Genomic DNA, 14,273 nt, shown 5'->3' on the forward strand with positions numbered 1-14,273 from the left:
AGTTCAGTTCAGATACAGTTCACCTGGACTACATTGGTGCCAAAACTACAAGCGCTACAATTACATGAAGACAGAGAAGCCACAATGGTAAGACTTAGCAGCTCCAGCACACTGCTACGAGGAAGCTACATTTATGGCCAAGTTGTGAAGTTTCACTGTAGTTCACTTCCTGGATTTTCCATTAGATGTCAAGAATTTCTCTACCTCAATTTCCACTTGGTCTGCCTACATCACACATACCCCTGCTTCAAATGCTATTAAGCAGCTCATGTTAAAAGGGAACTGAACACTAGTTAATATTAAATTTATTAAGTATTGCACTTTTCAGATTAAAATGAACAGTTTTTAATCAACTAACACCCAAGGGTAGATTGTATTAAGAAACAGTTTATACCATCACATCTGTAAGAAATGACTGACTTGTAGAGATGCAACTTGTGACAATGACATAAGTCTTCTTGCCCTGTGAAATTTGTTAGAGAAATCTTATCACTTTGCTTGTTGGCACAAACGTGCAAAAGCAACCACTTAAATGTTTTTTCTTCCATAATCTTAAGATGTGTTTTTTCTTCAAGGATAAAGTACCAGCATATCTTACTTTGTGAGCTATAATCACAAGAGCTGTGAAGGAGCAGAGTTCTTATTTCCCATATGCATATCCTTACACCAGAGTATCTATTCATTACTACTAGTATTCAATCACATTAACAGTATTATTATTTGTTAGTACAAACAACTGCATATTACATACCAAGATTCACATCAGGCAACATTTTATCAAGAAACTGAGTCTCTCCTCCATTAGGAGACAGGAAGTCAGCTAAAAGTTGGCTGTTACTTAGTTCTGGATGTTGCAGAAGTTTCTTTGAAAATGAAGGAAAAAGAAGTATAAGTACTTTAATCTTCAAAAAAATCAGTTTGTCTATAGCAAAAAATATATACTCAAAGAGCATTATCATAGAATGGTTTGGGTTGGAAGGGACCTCAAAGATTGTCTAGCTCCAACACCCCTGCGATGGGCAGGGGTGCTACCCACTACATTATATTACCATAGATATTGTCATCTCCAAAATATTTGTTTTCAGTCACATGAAACTTTAACTGCAAGTTTTAGTTCACCACTTGAGCCCTTTATATACCCATTACTTAGAAATAAACAAAAAATTAGCAGATATTCATTTATTAGTTTTGTATTATTAGCTTAGAATATTCTCTCCTCCAGAAGTTTGATACCTGCAGATATTCCTGAAACTCTTCCCTCTTGGATTTTAAGAACTCATAGTTCTTGGGGCCGATGATTCTCTTTGACGGAAGCTGAGCATCAGGAAACGTACCTAATAAAGATATTGAGCATGTTAAAGTATTCCTTTAACAGAGCAAACGTTATTTTCTTTATTTTAAATTCCAACTCAATACTGAAAAAAAATCACACCAGTGGGAAAGTGGGTTTCCAGGTGACAGAGAACATACCATGAAACTCCGTTAGCTTGGACTCAAGCACATAAAATTCAAGGTACCTCCTATAGACAGACCAGTGTTCAGGCTCATGCCCAACTGGGGAAATAAAAAAATACAATAGTAAAGATAAACCAGGTTTTATACCACTTGAAAGACAAATTAAGCAACAGCAAGTATATGTTGGACTTTTACATGTTAGATCATTATAGGAAAGACCTCAATATTAGTCCCCCGTATTGCAGTAACTTTAAAAAAAACAGCTAGGTATTAAAGTATTAAATTAAAATGCATACTAGACAGAGAGAAAATGTACTAGGAAGGAAATTATCTCATTTAGCGGATTCCTAAATACTAATCAATAAAGCACTGCATAACTTTAAAATGTATTATGACTACGTTAGACCTATTTTTCAAGCTTTTAACAAAGTAATTTACAGAAATACTACTTGCTAAATACATCCTTTGCACCATCAGATTCTATCCTTCTTCCTCCTGAAAGATATCACTAAACAACTCTTAAAAACTTCCTGCTTATTGTGGAAGTATTAGTTTCACTAACACAAATCCATGAAGTCCCAGTATGATGCAATTCTTTGACTCAATATGGATGTCTTGCTATCTAAATACTGAACTATCTGCAAGCCAGGGTGGTTCCTAATAAAAATAGCTTATTTTGCTAAAAGCTATATTTTAAGGTCATAGAAAAAAACATTTATTATTCATTATTACAAAGCTCAAAGATGGTGAAAGAAAAATATGCCAGGTGTTCATTAATATGAATCATAGGATCAACTTTTTTTTTCCTTCTCTTTTAGAAAAAGAAATTCTCAAACTTTTGCGTGAAGTCTAAGTGGAACTGATTCATGCTGAGGAGTCAATTCTCAACTTGCAAATACTAAATGCAATCATTTAGCTTTCAAACACACTTCCCCAGAATTTTCAAATAATGATTTTGAAATCAGAAAAAAACAGGCACACCCAACACACTGGAAACAGCTGTCAGAATCCAGCATAACAGTATTGTGAGTTAATTTTTAAATGGCGTTTCATTTATCCACAACAACACATACCTGCCCTTCTATCATTTCTCTCCACATCAATGCAGAACACTGGAATTCTCTCCTTTCTGTCTTTTCTTTCCAAGGAGGGATCATCAAAAAAGTCTACATATGGGATGCTAATTTTCCATGCAGAAAGGTTGCGAGGTGTATTTGGGGTAATAACAGCTTCCTCGGGAGAATCATCTTCCATCACCATAACACCTTCTTCAATCTGTAAGGATTCAAACACTCAGTAGAGTTCTATTTTAATTGGTTCAGTCTAGCTTTGCAAAGCATATATGACAATAAAAGAATCAAGTCTTTAAGTACATGCTCCAGATCGCTAGGGAAAAAAGAACAAAAATCCATATCATTAATGGAGTCTTCAGGTAGATAACTTTTTACTTTTAGAATGGCTGCAGATTAATTTGAAGTTAGCAAATTTTAATAATAACTGAAAGCTTTTATAGTGCTATCAAATTTCATATCTGATACTTCAGAGAAGAGAGAGAGGGGAGAAAGAAGCAAAGCGCACAAGAAGAGACAGCTAGAAGAATGTCTTCAACACAGACCACCTGAGTGCTACAGGAACAGCACAGACTTAGCTGCGCTGAATTTTCCATCATACTGGTACATAAACTGAAGACCTGAGCTTATTAGGTCAGGCCAAGAAGCTACCTAAACGCAAGAGACAGAAGTCAATAATACACCGATCTAACAGGGCTCCCACCCAAAAGCTGAGTGTGATGGAGTATGCTGCAGACACACGAATTTGACTTGCTCTCCAAGGTGCAACACAGCCAAGACTGGGAGTGAATTATTTCCACAGGCCAGAGATAGTTTCATGCAAAGCCATCGTCAGCATCACTGCGTTTCCCATCAGTTCCAGTTTCAGCATCACATTCCCATAAAGAGAGGCACCAGGGAGCAACATAGATCTAACCCTTGCTGGCTGTGGGTAGGGCAGCTCCAATGCTGAAGTTTCATAGGCTCAGACTCCACATCATAAAATATGAAGCTGTTTTTTCCATATGCAAGAAGGCCTTAGAACCAGGGCCACATGAACGCTGAAGATATCCTCCCAGACTGGAATTGTGATCCCAGCACCACACTGACATGCTTTATGTTCCTGATACTGCTCATTACAAACACGCTAAACTGCCCACAGGTAATGAATCATCAAATTGCCACACAGCACACTAAATTTTTATTTTCTGGTACCTTGTTGGTTTTTTTTTTTGTGTTTTTTTTTTTTTTTTTTTTTTAGGATCACAAACAGAAAGATTATCTTAAACATTTAAATTGAAAAATCCAAGCTTAAGCAGCTACCCTTGGAAAGCAATTTATTTATATAAACAATGGTTAAGCTGATTCTCATTCAGCAGATGGAACAAAGAATAATAGAAAAGTGACCAGAAGAAATTAAAATTATTTCTGTAAATGAGAAAGCACCTGTGAAAAGGAAGGGTAGGACTGATCTTAGACTCAACTACATAGACTTGAGAATACTGCCAATTGTTAAATTGAAAATAGAAAATTTTAACGTACAAATTTAAAACACAAAACTAAAGCAAACTGAAAAACCTGAATCTAATTTTAAGTTCTTTTCCCTTAGCTTCACAATTTACAGCTGAATTCCCCACAAAGACCAAGCCTAGATGACTTAACAAGCTTTGCCTGTATTGGGATAATCTAATTAATGCATTATGGCACTACAGCATCCCTGAAATAATTTCATAAATTGCAGATTTGGCTCCCCACATACTAATAAATGCATTTTGGCTGTGCTACAATATTCACACAACCATGACTCAACTGCAGCTGAAACATAAATAGTTCAGCTCACTATGGTGGTTTCACACCTACAGGTATTAAGCTCCACCATGCTGCTCTCTCACTCCTCCTCAAAAGGCCAGGGGGAGAAAATATGATGCAAACCCATGGGTTGAGACAGGGACAGGGAGATCACTCAACAATTGTCATCATGGATAAAACAGACTCAGTGCAGGGAGATTAATATAATTTATTGCCTATCGGTAGTGGACTAGAACAGTGAAACTAAAAACTCCTTCCCCCAATCCACCCTCTTCCACCTCCTCCCCCCTGAGCAGCGCAGGGGAACAGGGAATGGGGGCTGTGGTCAGTCCCTGAGGCTTCATCCCCACCGCTCCTTCACGGTCCCTCTCTGCCCCTGCTCCCCGTGGGGTCCCTCCCACGGGATGCCGTCCTGCCCGAACTGAGCCTGCGGGGGCTGCCCACAGGCAGCAGCTCTTCAAGAACTGCTCCCACACGGCTCCGTACCATGGGGTCCGTCCCCCAGGAGCAAACTGCTCCAGCACGGGTCCCCCACGGGCGGCAGCTCCCCCCAGACCCCCTGCTCCTGCGTGGGCTCCTCTCCACGGGCTGCAGCTCCGGCCTGGGGCCTGCTCCTCTCCCAGCTGCTGTCACACAGCAGTTTTTGTCCCTTCCTTAGATCTGCTCTCCCAAAGGCTCAACCAGCCATCGCTCCGTGGCTTGGCTCTGTGTCCCTTTTGGAGCCGGCTCTGATCTGACATGGGGCAGCTGCTGGGCTCTGCTCACAGAGGCCACCCCTGCAGCCCCCCTGCTACCAGAACCTTGTTACATAAGCCCAATACACATACACGAGCAATCTTTGTCCAATTCTGTTTTGCCTTTGCACAGTGCTGAAATGATCCTCAGTCTGATTACTGCGGACCACTGTCTTCCACAACAGATCTCTGTAGATTCACTACATTAATCTCCTCTTTTCAACGTGCCTTTTTGCTTCCACTTACCCAATTTATTCAATTAAAAGTGAAGTTGTGACAGGCAAAGCGCAGTCTCAATTGCCAATCCGCATAGAACACGTTCTGCTAAGATAGTTCACAATTTGAGGGCTAAATCACAGCCTGTGCTCTTTCACAGTAATTAATCAAAAATAAACCAAACCTGAAATGAACAAATTACACAATACAACTGCAGGACCAACTTACACCAAATAATGGAATAAAGGGGACAGATGCTCTCTGAGCAACTACTTACTTAGGTATGGACTTCAGCAAAACTCAACTCTTGTCTACACTTTGTAATTTCTTTCTTCCTTTAATTTACCATTGCTTGCAACTCTTACTTCTCATTTAGTTTTATGCATTGTATTACCCTAGTGGCTGACACAGAGATTACACTGACACCACTGCACAGAGGTAGCATAAGGACAGGATACAGTGTTCAGAGGTCTTCTGAGATGCTTATACAGGGGCCATAACCTCGCTGTCTTGTTCACTTGACCCTTACGAGACTGTACTCCATCAGCAGCAGTTCCACACGCTTGTAACTTCCCCCGATCCATCACCTGACTTCCAGCCTGGTTTTGGCACTAACACTATGCAAATTCCCAGGCATTCCCACTATGGGAACCATGGCACTTACATTAACTGTAAGCCAGGAAGCATGAATTTCTGGAGGTTTTAATCCTTTCTAATCAGACCACCAATCTATAATAGTTATCACTTGGCTCAGTCTCTGTTTATTTTACCCAGCAGAGAGACAAATCCAAGCCTACAGGTCTTATTGCCAACCTGGGAAAAATACCCATGATACAATACGCACAACATCTTGTTATATTTAAATTTAGTTTACAAAAGATTGAGTCTGGTTTCATGGAATTACTGTTATCATGTTAGCAGCTTACAAAGCTATCGCTCAGAGCCACAGAAGGACGCGAGTACATACTTCTATCTGTACGTGATTTCCTTAAACCACATGATTTTTCATACAGGCTTTTAACTGTAGCCAACGTGGCTTTGTCAAAAAAAGAAAAAAATGAAGCTGAGACATTGTTCTGATTTTTCTCATAATGCACAGAGCTCCATTTCACTACCATTCTTCACCTTCTATTTACCTTGAATCCACCCAGCTTACATTAACACCAATTACTTCAATACCAAATCAAGGTCAAACTCTATGGTAAGAAATAACTCCCATTTGTTCTGCACATGCACTAATCAAAAGTTGCTAAGTCTGTATATTGCACTGCTGCTATTTTACAATTATACTGTCTGAAGCACTTGCCAGATCATGTTTTGACTAGGACAGCTCTTCCCCTATGTGACACCCGCCAGGAAACTACACTTCAGCTCTTACTGTGACATTATTAAAATATTAAATTCTGTATATTCAATATTCACTCAGGAAGTGAAGCTACAGGTCCGTCCAGTTCATTGGATGTACAGTAACCTTTCCATAGTTTAGGTGTTTTCTTTCCCCTACTCTTCTTCCCACCCACAATTACCAAGTGAAGGGAGTGTGGTATTTCCCTCAGTTTAGACAAAGTGATTTTAGTAAAAGTGTAGTATCCTCCCTTCTCCTGTATTTAATAAAAGAATTTGAAACGATGCTGCACTTAAAACCTTCTGTTCTTGCCTAAGTTAAAACCATTGTCAGTTTTCTCAGTAAGGATTAAACTCTACATTGTCTGTCTCTCACTGAATTCAGGAACTTCTCACAAGTAATTTCTTGTGCTCTGAAACAAAAACATGTTCCCTCTCTGAGCTCTAGTACAACTGCTTCAATTATACTTCTACTAATAATAATTCACTTACTATAGGGAAATTTTACTTCTACACCCTTTGGCTAGTAGACCCTGTAAAAGCAATGTTGGAAAATTAACCCATTTTCATCAGAATCTGGCCTCCCAAGAATGACAAGATAAATGACATCAACAAGAACTTAAGTGTCCAAGAAATTAATTGCAACAATTTAAAGACATGACTTATGTGAAGATTTAGACTGTAGAAAATTCTCAATTTAAAGAAAAAAACATTTAGAGTCCTACATTGCTGATTCTTTCCCACCTTCCTCTGAACACAATTCTGAACAAGGCGAATAACGTAAATTTGTATTTAAACTTATCTTTACGTTGTGGAAAATGAGCTAGCAGTTTATCAAGGTGATAAACACATCTTATTTGGTGAGCAACAGGTACAACAGGCTGAAGACACGTTCTTAAAAAAAAACATTACTACCAACATCTGACCAATTCTCCCACTTCTTCTTTTACAATTTTCCATTTGTCCCTCAACTGTGCTTCAGACAGCAACATCTCAAGCAATAATTCTACCAGTGGCTCTATTAATTGCTGTTTGCATGAAGGAAAAACATTAGTTGAAGATGACACCCAAAACGAATTAGAAACAACTACTTGGTTCACGATCTTGAGAGAACACAATGGATCACGGACCAACTTCATAGCAATTTCTCCATTAATTTATTTAATGTTTTTAAGGTCTTGTGGCAAATTTCAAAATAAAAGCCATGTCCTATGAATATCTTATCACCCAGAATTATAAAATGGTACAGTATATTTTTTAGAGAAAAATTAATTGCTTACAAAACAATCTGACAATACTACTTTTACTATTTCTCTCTACTAAAGCTCAAAAGGTAACTGGGGATGCAGCCTTGACTTATGAACAAATACATGGAAAATGAGGCTAAGTTGCTGGTTTCTGATTAAGTTATTTATGGAATACCTGCAATGAAGACAGCAGAAAAGACAAACTTAACATTTTCAAGAATGAAGGGAAATAAAGTGATAAAGGTCTACCAACAAATGTAGAGCTTTTACTCACAAAGTCATCTTCTCCTTCATTTAAGTTATAATTAGGCAGCATAGCTCCTTCCATTGCAGAACTCTTGAATACACCTTTTATTTTGTTGCCTATTCTGCTGATTCCAAATGATTCTCCTCTTTTCTGTGTGGTCCTAGGATTACAGAAGCCAGAGTTCACAGTACAAGGCATATTACACAGCAGCTCAGCAGGTCATTGCACAGAATTTGCAGATTAAGAGGATGTATAAAAAAAAAGCAAACCCACATAGTCAATACAATTCCACCTAACTTAAAATTAATTTATGGCAAGCTTGTTCATTGATCAATCATCAGAATTTCTTGATTGCTTTTACTAGAGATTTGGATTTCCCATCTGCTTAGCCATGAGCTAACATTAGCACTCTTATAACAACATCACGGTAATGCAGTACATAGAATAAACAATTAACTACGCAAAACAATTTTGTTATGACAGCAGAAACTCTGGTATTCCTACGGGCATGCAGACCAAGAAGGTCACTAACTCTGTCCTTTTCCATGTACTCTTATTTAAACATTTATCCACTGTTGCCAAGTACTATAAATGGTGTAGTTAGATGCACTTTTCACATAAACATCCCAGAATTTTACAAGTATGTATGATTCAAGATAGATCTTGACTTTTAAGCATTAGGGACAGACAAAAGGAATGCACAAGGAACAAGACTAAGCATGAGACAAAACAGATGCAACTGAAAAATCTTGGCTTGAAGAGTCAGCCTGAATGAAAGACGAAGACGTAACATTTTCTTAAAAAATAAAGCAACTTACGATAATGAGTCCAAGAAGCAACAAGTTACGGAAAAAGAAAGACAGTTTGGGCAGGAATAGCACTCTGCACTGAGAGAACAGATTTCACAGCATTCTTATGACCTTACAGAAGGCCTAATAGAGGAGACTATTTCTTAAGTAGAAATGCAAGTCATGACTAACTCTGGGAAGAAAAATGTTTATTGTGTGTGGAATCAACCTGAGGTTACTTACAGCGATTCAATACATACAGTTAATAGGTAAATTAAAAAAAAAAAAAATCAATACGGTGAACTGCAGAATCAAAGACTCAAAAAAAAATTATAGATTACTAAGACTCAAAGGCCAATTAATATTTTACAGTACCAAAAATATCCTAAATAAATTTGGTTTCCCTTTAAATGAAAAATGTCAGTACTACTTTTTAGTAGTTAGTAACAAAACAAGCAGGTAACATGTCTCCATCCCTCATAAAACCATGCTGCCATCACCAACTGCTGACTCAAAACACCCGCGTGTTACTAACAAAAACTATCTTCCTGTTTACAAGTTTACCCAGACTGCGTACATGACTAAAATTGCAAAAATAATCCACTGTTCTTTCGAGTCTTTTGCTATCTCTTATCATTACCAGCTCCAACAGAGGCAGGCACCATCTCTCTTTTCCATCTCTGCTAACCAAAGATAAGGTTGCCTGACTGCAGCATTAATCCATGCTCAAACAGTCCTACTTGATTTAAAACAACTACGTGCTATTGAGCTGAACTGAACTTCTTCCACATCTGGGATCTACCTGAAGCTTGTGCAAGAGCTTAAACACAAGGCTAGCAACATACAAACTGTATTCAAAGCTAAACAGCTTTACAAGAAGGTGAATGCTTTATACTTCTGACTTGACTTAATTTTTTAGAAGTTTTTGTCATTCCTGTGAAAACTCTAATATTCAAAGTCTTGAGAACTGTAAATTTGTGCAAGCTTACAGATTTAGTAGAGTATCCCAGGCTTGGATTTGTGAAGGTTTGTTTTCACTCTGCTAATGCTCTAGCAGTAGGCAGAATATAGCTGTGCCTGTAAGACCATGCCTCACGAATAGTACTACGCTGGAACAGTTATAAGTTGACAACCTAGGATGGCCTTCTCTTCACAGCGATAGACACAAATTAAGAACACAAACTGGTGACTCAGAGGCTACACAGACACATAGTGGGCAAAATATGGTAAAAACATAGGACTGGTTTGGTAGAAATACTTGAGCAAGCACACAGAGTATAAACCAGATTAGATGAGCATGGACAAAATCTGGGGAAGTTAGTAGAGACATGGAGATAACAGCACATTCAAACTTTTGAAGAAGCTTAGCAAGATTAAAAAACATCCAAGAATCAGGATGGAAATTAATAGATTCACTGGCCAGGTAGAAATAGGATAAAGAACCTGAGGCTAGGTGAAAGGGAACAGATAGGATTAAGACACGGCCAGGTTCAAACCACAGAAGAAGAAAGAGGAGACGCAGTGGCCTGTTTGGAAGAGGAATCAAGTCTGCCAAGACTTGCCAGTCTGCTACTGTCAACAAATACATACAAAACTTTTTATTGGGAAAATATCCCACTCCCTCTAGTGCTGATCCACAAAACAGCAACGTTAGACCATCAATCTATAGATACTTTCTTGGCAAGGCTCTGAGAGGGAGAGTCTGCAAGTTCCAACGTTCCTGACGAACGATGTGATGACAGTAGGTCAGATTTATTTATTTATTTAAAGTTGCAGAATTCACATAAGTGTAACATATAAAATTGCAGTTGTTAATCACTCAAGAGCTAGGAATTGCAGAACACAGATTGCATTAGTGCCACTGAGCACTGTGGCATTCCTTAATCATGGATGGTCACCAAATAATTTTCTTATAGGATCCCTGGCTTGTTCAGCGCACAGAACAGATCTCAAATGGTCAGTCAGGGCTATGCAGTTGAAGAAAACTGCTGTGAACCTCTGCAGGGTAGAGTACCACTAGACAGGTTGAATCTATCAGGCAAACTGATAGATGTATATGAAATCAGAGTATCACTTTCTTTTGGCTAAAATCCCTACACCTGATTAGGAGAAATGCTGAGTGTGCAGAGCTGCACTTAAAATCAACAAACTAAATTATATTAATGCTATTTCTTGCCCAGCACACTAGCAAATTATAACTCCATACACTGAATTGGCACATAAAAGATTAAAAGTTTCCATTAACTTGATTCCTAATCTGTAAAACGAAGTTGCTAATGTTCCCTTGAGACTCAAGAATGCTGTGAGTAATACATAAATACTGATGTATTGATACTGACAATTCAAAGGAAAAGCCCATAATGAAAAGATTTTTTTCTGAGTTTGGATAGAATGTATTTGAAGCAGCACAAATAATGAGAAAAACCACTGAACAGCTATTAAGACGTTAATGAGCGACCACAGACTACCTACAGCATGAATAAAGAAAATTATATAAAAAAAAGCATGTTGTAATCAAACCTCTGACAGTCACAAGAAAGGCTGAATAGATGATTAATTTGGGAAATTGCTGTCTTTGAGTACTTGACTTTAAACATAATACTCATAAAACAGTTATGTTTGCATGCAATGCCAAGACAATTCTACTAGACACAGTCGTACAAGGTAAAACAAGCTGTTAAGTGGATGAAACCTCAAACACAATCTGGAAATACGATAGGCAGGGAAGAAAACTGGAAAACTTTGGAAGAGCTACAAATCACAGGCAAAAAAACGCTTCAAGTTATGCAAATACATTTCCAAACTAACAACAGACAAATAGTTAACAGCAAAGAATATTAATATGTTGCAAACTTATGAAAATTAGTAATTAAGCAATTTCTAAACAAATGTGAAGATGACATTGGGAGAAATGCAGTTAAAAAGATGACATTTGCATGTTTTTAAAAGTAAAATGGATGATTAATTGCTGTTATAAAGGCTGTGTGATGTAGCGATGATAGATGGAGCACAACTAGCAGACAACATTTATTGAGTGTTAGATAGACTTACCGGAAGTCATCCAAACTCAGGCTACTTCTGCAACAACAGGCACAAAAATTACCCCGGAGCCCAGGAGAAAATAATGTTAAAAAAAAAAAGAAAAAAAACCTCGACAGACCTATCTCAACAGAACTGACTAGGCTTGGACCATCACTGCAGATTAATCAAAACCATGGTAGAATAGAGTTTCTGAACTAAAATCCTTACAGAGTGAAATAAGAACAGGTGCCTGCACATGTCGTCAGCACCATCGCCTTTGAATTTAAAACCTTAGTTATTAAAACTTTTGAGTGTTCACTGGCATTCATTCTTTTTAAATCAGTAGCTGCTTGTGTTGGCTTTCATTGTTCAAGTTACCTTCCACAAGGTGCCAAGCAGGTAGCAAACTTCTGTAATCTATGTTGGCAAGTCATGTAGAAATCTAGTTCATTTGGCCAATATGAAGAAAAGCCTGTGGACTTATTTTATATAGTAAAGTCATCTGTGTTACATAATAGTAGAAAACACTGTATTACTATTATATATTTTTTTAAATTTCACATATTTTAAGAACTGTCACCTATTCTGGACATCCTGCATAACTTGGTACATGGAACCAATACCTCAGTAGTTTCAACCAAAATGTTCAAACTTAACCATACATACTACCACTGCACACGATTCATTTTTAATTCACTGGAGCTACTGAACTCTGGACAAACTGATACAACATTATATAGTTTACTGGATCAGAATACTCAAATTTCAGATGTTTTACAATAGGAACTGCTTTCTAAGGCATCTTGCACTGTCTTAAGTCATGGTAACTGTGAAAGTGGAAACATATCCTAGCAAACTGGAACTGATGATGACTAACAGAAACAATTACATTACATACAATTACTTAATTCTGGGCATTTTATTCCTAACCACTCCCCAAAATTGTTAATAACTTCTTCTACTCAGACCTTTACTTGAAAACTATTTTATTTTTATTGCTAACCCAATGATAACAAATCAGAATGCTTCTTCTCAAACTAGATATCAAGAAAAATTTCTTTACTGTGAGGGTAGTCATTTATCAACTCAACAGTTTTCATCAGACGTTGTCTCTCTGATCCATACATAAAAAATTATGATTGCTTTGTACAGTTAAAAAAATGATTAAAAATGGAAATTATACATTGATAGTCCGCCTCCTCCTACTTACACACTGTATTCTCTAGAAACTGCTCTACACAGATGACATTGTTTTACACATTTCAACACATTGCCTGCATGTCCATTCCACTGGGATTTTCCAGTCAACTACTTGACCTCAGACTTTTTAACCAGCATTATCTATGCAATACATGCAAAGCAAAGCATCAAATCAAAGATGTGGAAAACAAAACTAATCTCTTTGCCTGCAATTCCTCTGAACTGGAACTAATGCTAGAAGGAAGAAAAGGCAGGATGAGGTATATGCATATAGATAACATTTGGAATAATCCCATAAGTAATTTCTTTATTTTTTCTGGCAGTGACTCCATAGCAGATTCTGCAGACAGACACTCCAAAGCAACAAGCAACTACTTTCATATAGGACCTCTCTTTCATGGGAATATTCAGAGGCACCACTTCAGGAATATACAGTATCTCACATAGCTAGCCATAGTGCTGACTCAGGGCATTCAAATCATTCTAAAATGTAAAACAGATTCATTTTAGCTGTAACACTGTAGATGCTGCTTGAACTCCAAGGAAATGTATGACAACGGTCCCCAAACATAAGATTTGCTTATTTTGCAAAGATTTATTTCCAAAACTCCAACTACAGACTGCCTGTACTTTCACCCTTTCTTTTTTGGAAAGCAAAGAACCAAGAAGGTAGCCTAAATGTTTTCACAATTTAACTAGATTTAAGACGTGTGTGATAGGATACTTTCACCATTAACATGAATTACTTTGGAAAAGATACCAGAAGGTAGATTTTTAGGTCTGGATGAAACCCTATAGCCATCTTCCACAAAAACTGGAGCGTGGTTTAAGGTCACCATTCATAACGGAATATCAAGTAAGGGAGAAATACAGTTTGGCCAAGCTGCCTTCTACGCCTCTTTGCTAAGGAACAGAAGTTTGTCAGCACCAACCTGAGAAAGCACTACTCTTAAGCTGAAGCCTTGGATCCATGAGAACTACAAGGACTAGATACTGATGTTACAGCCGGAGACACAAGAGAAAAACAGTGCAGTTTTTGAAGAACATTAGCAGAGGAGAATGGGATCTCACATCACTTAAAACTCATAGTAGGCTGTGAGTCAAGAGGGCTGCTGCTCAGTATGTATCTATGCAGAAAAAGTTAAATGATTTGCTGTTACTCC

At 37.8% G+C, this 14,273-nt stretch overlaps 1 protein-coding gene across 2 annotated transcripts in view; it reads right to left on the bottom strand.

The window, feature by feature from the left end:
- SNX14 (sorting nexin 14) overlaps positions 1 to 14,273 on the bottom strand; it is a 55,723-nt gene that overhangs the window by 14,250 nt on the left and 27,200 nt on the right. The window contains exons 16-21 of one of the 2 annotated variants that reach the window (XM_040553633.1): positions 11,941 to 11,967; positions 8,129 to 8,261; positions 2,529 to 2,730; positions 1,471 to 1,554; positions 1,234 to 1,334; positions 752 to 863 (exon numbers count right to left, since the gene is read on the bottom strand). In XM_040553633.1, the coding sequence (XP_040409567.1) occupies positions 752 to 863; positions 1,234 to 1,334; positions 1,471 to 1,554; positions 2,529 to 2,730; positions 8,129 to 8,261; positions 11,941 to 11,967 (659 nt within the window). The remainder of the gene's footprint in view (positions 1 to 751; positions 864 to 1,233; positions 1,335 to 1,470; positions 1,555 to 2,528; positions 2,731 to 8,128; positions 8,262 to 11,940; positions 11,968 to 14,273) is intronic. The other variant, XM_040553634.1, reaches the window with a different exon arrangement.

This window comes from Cygnus olor, chromosome 3 (genome assembly GCF_009769625.2).
Source record: "Cygnus olor isolate bCygOlo1 chromosome 3, bCygOlo1.pri.v2, whole genome shotgun sequence".
Lineage (NCBI taxonomy): Eukaryota > Metazoa > Chordata > Aves > Anseriformes > Anatidae > Cygnus > Cygnus olor.